The sequence below is a fragment of the Humulus lupulus genome, chromosome 1 (assembly GCF_963169125.1).
Source record: "Humulus lupulus chromosome 1, drHumLupu1.1, whole genome shotgun sequence".
NCBI lineage: Eukaryota > Viridiplantae > Streptophyta > Magnoliopsida > Rosales > Cannabaceae > Humulus > Humulus lupulus.
Window position 1 is genome coordinate 212,691,420 of NC_084793.1, and position 6,654 is coordinate 212,698,073.

Here is a 6,654-nt window from a genome sequence, read left to right on the forward strand (position 1 = left end):
GACACGGATCTTAAATTTTCTGGTGGGTCATCACGTGGAGGTAATTGCTCTGGAACTCGTTCACTCTATGATTAGTTACTTACTTTTTGGGATTTAACTAATCAGGCTATTATTATGCTTTTGGATGACCTGGATAACTACAAGTTAGAAAAAAAGTTTATCATATGAGAAAATCATATAATAAACTTTGGGGGCAAATGTTATCCCCAAAATTTCAGTTCAATGACGTGGAAATCAAAAGTGACACGTGGAAATGTATGGTCATCAAGTAGTACAATAATGGTCAATGATCATATTGGCCAGGGGAAGTGTAAGGGTTAGAAGATGACCTGCATAGTCGTCATTTCACTGGTTGGAAGAACATTGGCCAAAAAGATGGTTTTATCTGGTCAGGAGGTGATTCACCTAACCTGGTGAGAATTTACCTGGGCGGGGAGTGATTCACCTGACCAGGTATGAATTTACCTGGTGAGGGAGTGTCTTACCCGACCAGTAACATCAAAAGGGAGTCTTACCCAACCAACAATATCAGAATGAAATTTTAACCGACCGGGTATGTTGAGTTAGCTACCCAGCAACTTTTTTACAAATCTCAGTAACAACTTCAAACAAAATGGCTCGAAACTATCGTGTGAATCTCTCAAATATCCCGAAGTAATAGCTATATTGTTGTAATTTGAATTTGTTTATTACTTTATTAATTAAAATTGGTTAAAACAACCAAGGACCCCGTCAAAACGGGAGATTTTTCATGTACGATCCATGAGCCTATAAATAAAGAGCTCAATATCAGTCTAATTAATTTTATTTCTAATTTGGTTATTTTTTTGTCTTGTTTCTAATTTGTTTGAGTTGCGTTCCTTTGTCAATTTCAGGTAGTTTTTTTATATGCGTAGCAGAAGAGGGGTAGGTAGTCTTGTTCTTGTTAATCCTGAAATTGAGAAGGAGTGCAAATAAAACAGAAGAAACAAGAGGTTGGCTCGTCAGACAGTAGAGATGGCACACAATGATGGGAATAATGAGGTTCCCGAGGTTATTCAAAATCTGGCTCAAAATCCTGCTACCAGGAGATTGAGAGACTATGTACTGGCCACAATAACGGGAGTACAAAACTGTATAAGACCGCCGGCTGTGGAGGCTAATAATTTTGAGATTAAGCCGGGGATTTTGCAAATGGTGCAGTCCACTGTCCAATTTGGTGGTTTGCCTTCTGAAGACCCCCATATGCACTTGGTGAATTTCTTGGAGTTGTGTGATACCTTCAAGTACAATGGGGTCAGTGATGATGCTATAAGGTTGAGACTCTTCCCATTTTCTCTGCGGGAAAGAGCTAAGAGCTGGCTTAATTCGCTTCAGGAAAATTCTATTAATACTTGGCAAGACCTTCCTCATAAATTTTTGGCTAAGTTTTACCCTCCCTTGAAGGTTGCTAAATTGAGAGGAGAAATTAATAACTTCTATCAGATGGATGGAGAGTCATTATATGATGCCTGGGAGCGTTCCAAGGAGCTATTGAGGAAATGCCCCCACCATGGTATAGAGAAGTGGATGCTGTTTCACAATTTTTACAATGGACTGTGTGGTACAACAAGAATGATTATTGATGCTGCAGCCGGTGGGGCATTCATGAGTAAGAGTGCCAATGAAGCATATGAGCTGCTAGAGAACATGGCCACAAATACTTAGCAATGGTCTGAAGAGAGTTCATCTGGATTAGAAAGGTAGCTGGGGTTCATGAACTTGATCCAATTACTGCCTTGACAGCACAAGTGGCCTCCTTGACAAAACAATGACAACAGAACACTGTATCTGCTAATGCTATTCAGATGGCAGCTAAGTGTGACATGTGTGGTGGTTCTCATTCTTTTGATTAGTGTCCTGCTAGTAGTAATAATAACATTCCTATGGACCAAACTCAGGTTAAAGTTGTGGGATATTTTCAGAGGTCATTTAATAATCCATTCTCCAATACTTACAATACTCGGTGGAGAAATCATCCCAATTTTTCTTGGAGAAACAATCAGGGCTAGCAACCTCAGTTTCAGGGTCAGTTTCAGCAGAATATTTCTCAACAACCAATGAATCATGCCTCTTCATCACGACAGTCTAGGCCACAACAACCAATGAATCAAGCTCTACTAGATAGGCCTAATGAATTACAAGCTGCATTATTGACTCTCACCAACACTCAAACTCAGTTCATGACAGAGATTAGATCTTCTATCAGAAATCTTGAAATACAAGTGGGGCAGTTGGCTAATATGCTAAATAATAGACCACAGGAAAACTTGCCTAGCAACACTGAATTTAACCCTAAGGAGCAAGTTCAGGAAATTACTTTGAGGAGTGGTAAAAAAATTGAGCAGTCCAATATACAACAATCAGTGATTCAGAATGAGGGTTTGGATAAAAAGTCTGATATAGCAGAGAAAAGGGTCACTAAAAATCACAAGAGTACAAAGAAAGTTCCTCCAGTTGTTGTAGACCAACCAACCCGAGTTCCGTATCCTCAAAGGCTTAGAAAAACTACTCTTGATAAACAATTTTCTAAGTTTTTAGAGGTGTTCAAAAATTTGCATATCAATATGGAGCAGATGCCCAGTTATGTAAAATTCATGAAAGAAATTCTGTCTAAGAAAAGAAAGATGGAAGATTATGAAACTGTGGCGCTCATTGAAGAATGTAGTGCAATATTGCAGAGGAAGCTGCCCCAAAAGTTGAGAGATCCAGGGAGCTTTAATATACCTTGCACAATTGGAAAATTTGAATGTAAGCATGCTTTGTGTGATCTGGGGGCAAGTATTAATCTGATGCCCTTATCTGTGTTCAGAAGGCTTGGTTTTGGTGAGGCAAGATCAACAACAGTCACTCTACAATTAGCAAATCGATCGGTGAAGCATCCACGGGGTATCATTGAAGATGTTCTTGTGAAGGTGGAAAAGTTTATTTTTCCTGCTGACTTTATCGTTCTTGACATGGAGGAGGATATGGATGTACCTATTATTCTTGGTAGACCATTTCTAGCCATAGGCCAAGCTCTCATTGATATTCAAAAGGGAGAGCTTAAACTCAGAGTACAAGGAGATGAGGTGGTATTTAATGTCTTCAAGGCAATAAAGTATCCGGTGGCTAGTGACAGTTGCTATAGTGTGGATATGATAGAGAAAGCAGTCTCGAAAAGAAGGGTAAGTAGTGATACTTTAGAGGCGGTGTTAACAGGTGGTGAGGTAGATGATGATGATGCTGAGATGAGAGATTATGTAAATTGGATCAATTCTTACCAACCATACAAGAAGAAGTTTAAAGAGTTAGCAGAGGGGCCTGAAAGACCATTAACATCCATTCAGCAGCCACCACAGTTGGAATTAAAGCCTCTTCCAGATCATTTATGTTACGCATACTTGGGAGAGAAGGAGACTTTACCTGTAATTGTTTCAGTTGACCTCTCAAAAACAGAATTGGAAAAATTGTTGAGGGTCCTACGAGATCATAAATTGGCCATTTGGTGGATATTGGCGGATATTAGAGGAATAAGTCCTTCAACAATAATGCATAAAATTTTATTGGAGGAAGATAGCAAGCCGTCTATAAAGGCTCAGAGAAGACTCAATCCAGCAATGAAGGAGGTTGTACTTGAGAAGATTCTTAAATGGTTGGAAGTCGGGGTGATCTACCCAATTTCTGATAGTGCATGGGTGAGCCCAGTACAAGTGGTACCGAAGAAGGGTGGTATGACTGTGGTAAAAAATGAAAACAACGAACTCATTCCAACGAGAACTGTGACGGGGTGGCAGATTTGTATTGATTACCGTAAGCTCAAGAAGGCTACAAGGAAGGATCATTTTCCTTTGCCTTTCCTTGATCAAATGCTTGACAGATTAGCAGGCCACAACTACTATTGTTTCTTGGATGGGTATCCAGGGTACCATCAGATTGCTATTGCACCAGAGGACCAATAGAAAACAACATTCATATGTCCCTATGGCACATTTGCTTTCAGGAGAATGCCATTCAGACTATGTAATGCGCCAGCAACATTTCAACGATGCATGATGGCTATCTTCTCAGATATGGTGGAAATGAGCATTAAGATTTTCATGGATGATTTTTCTATCTTTGTTCATCGTTTGACATCTGTTTGGGTAATTTGGAAAATGTGTTGAATCGTTGTGAAAAAGAAAATCTGGTGTTGAATTGGGAAAAATGCCATTTTATGGTAAAAGAGGGAATTGTTCTAGGACACAAGATTTCTAGAGATGGTATTGAGGTGGATAAAGCAAAAATTGCAACAATTGAGAAATTACCACCTCCAGTGTCAGTGAAAGGTGTGAGAAGTTTCCTTGGCCATGCGGGATTTTATCGACGATTCATCAAAGATTTTTCTAAAGTGTCTAAGCCTCTCTCTTCACTGTTGATGAATGGTGTGGTCTTTGATTTCAATGAGGAGTGCCTTCATGCTTTCAAGGTACTCAAGGAGAAGTTGATATCTGCACCTATAGTTGTGGCTCCAAACTGGGATTTACTGTTCTAATTGATGTGTGATGCTAGTGACTATGTTGTGGGTGTAGTTTTGGGGCAGCATATTGACAAGCTATTTCTCTCCATTTACTATGCTAGTAGAACTCTAAATGGTGCATGGTTGAATTACGCCACAACAGAAAAAGAGTTGCTAGCCATAGTATTTGCTTTTGACAAGTTTAGACCATATCTGATTGGTAATAAGGTGATTGTGTATACTGATCACTCTGCTATCAAGTACTTGATGACTAAGAAAGATGCAAAGCCTCGCTTAATCAAATGGGTTCTATTGCTACAAGAGTTTGATATGGAGATTCGTGATAAAAAGGGTACTGAACACCTTGTACCTGATCACTTGTCGAGACTAGAAATCGAAGAGAGTCAAAATGAGAAAGCTGTGCAGATCAATGATTTCTTTCTAGATGAACAATTAATTGGGGTGAGTGAAAATCCTGTTGTGCCTTGGTTTGATGATATTGTGAATTTCCTTGTTGCAAAGGTTGTGCCTCCTGAGATGACAAGGAAATAGTTGAAGAAATATTACTCTGAGGTGAAGTATTACTACTGGGAGGAGCCTATTGTCTATAAGCACTGTGTTGATCAAATTATTCGTTGTTGTGTACCTGAGGATGAAATGCATTCTATTCTTGCCCACTACCACAATTTACAATGTGGTGGGCATTTTGGAGCCTCAAGAACAGCAACTAAGGTATTGCAGAGTGGTTTTTATTGGCCCACCTTATTTAAAGATGCCAATTCTTTTGTGAAGGCTTGTGATCGGTGTCAGCACACTGGTAATATCTCAAGGAGAAATGAGATGCCTCTGAATGTGATTATGGAAGTTGAGCTGTTTGATGTTTGGGGCATTGACTTAATGGGACCATTTCCACCGTCTTACAATAATGAGTATATCCTGCTAGCATTTGATTATGTGTCCAAATGGGTTGAAGCTGCTACTACGAAGACCAATGACGGTAAAACTATATTGAACTTTCTCCATAAATACATTTTCACTCGTTTTGGTACACCTGAGCTCTCATTAGTGATGAAGGGAGTCATTTTGTCAACAAACAACTTGATGCACTTTTAGTCCGCTACGATGTATACCACCGCACTGCATTACCACATCACCCCGGTCAAATGGCCAAGCTAAAATTTCAAATAGGGAGGTGAAAAGTACCATTCAAAAGACTATGGATAGTTCAAAGGAAAAACTGGTCAAAGAAGTTGGATGATGCACTATGGGCTTACCGAACAGTGTTTAAAACACCGATAAGTATGTACCCATATCGCTTGGTTTTTGGAAAAGCTTGTCATCTTCCAATTGAGTTAGAGCATAGGGCATACTGGGCAATGAAAAAGTTAAACTTTGATTGGAATGCTTCTAGTGAGAATAGAGCTTTACAACTGAATGAGCTTGATGAATTTCGTAATGAGGCATACGAAAACACAACAATCTATAAGGAACACACCAAAGCTTGGCATGAGAATAACCTAGTCCACAAAGAGTTTCAACCTGGGCAGCAAGTACTTCTTTTTAATTCAAGGTTGAGATTATTTCATGGAAAATTGAAGTCCCAGTGGTCAGGTCCCTTTACTGTGGTGAGAGTGTTTCCATATGGCTCAGTGGAAGTACAAGGAAAGAATGGAGATACTTTCAAGGTGAATGGACAAAGGTTGAAGCCATATGTGGGCAGTGCATTTGATCAAGCGAAGTCATTAATCCTCTTGACGACCTTGTGAAGAGGAGTTCAGCGTCCGGCTAAATGACGTTAACGACAACACTCATGGGAGGCACCCCATTTATTTTTATTGCTTTTCTACTTGTAAATTATGAATATTTGGTTTATTTTTGTACATTTGGAATAGTGGAAAGTGTGAAAAAATGAAAAAAAAAATAGAAAATACCAAAAAGAAAATGAAAAAAAAATTCTTAAGGGCCGCGACATGTTATTATTGAGCTGTGACATGGCTCGTTATAGAGGGCCCAAAATTCAGAAAAATAGGGGCGGGCCGCAGCATGGAGATATGGAGCCACGGCATTACGATTTGGTTTTCCAAAAATTATTGAGGCGGGCCATGACATGGAGAAAGTAGAGCTGCGGCATGACTCCCCAGATTTTTCAGAAATTTTGA

General features: G+C 39.4%; 1 protein-coding gene and 1 non-coding gene across 2 annotated transcripts; one reads left to right on the forward strand and one right to left on the reverse strand.

Moving 5' to 3' along the window:
- Positions 1-1,431: 1,431 nt before the first annotated feature.
- LOC133813619 (small nucleolar RNA R71) lies at positions 1,432-1,538 on the reverse strand. The gene has a single exon (XR_009884627.1). It is a non-coding gene; the product is annotated as a small nucleolar RNA R71 (small nucleolar RNA).
- Positions 1,539-5,796: 4,258 nt separating this feature from the next.
- Positions 5,797-6,261, forward strand: LOC133828857 (uncharacterized). Its single transcript, XM_062258938.1, has one exon. It carries the CDS (start codon positions 5,797-5,799, stop codon positions 6,259-6,261), a length of 465 nt encoding a protein of 154 aa, XP_062114922.1.
- The last annotated feature ends 393 nt before the right edge of the window (positions 6,262-6,654 follow it).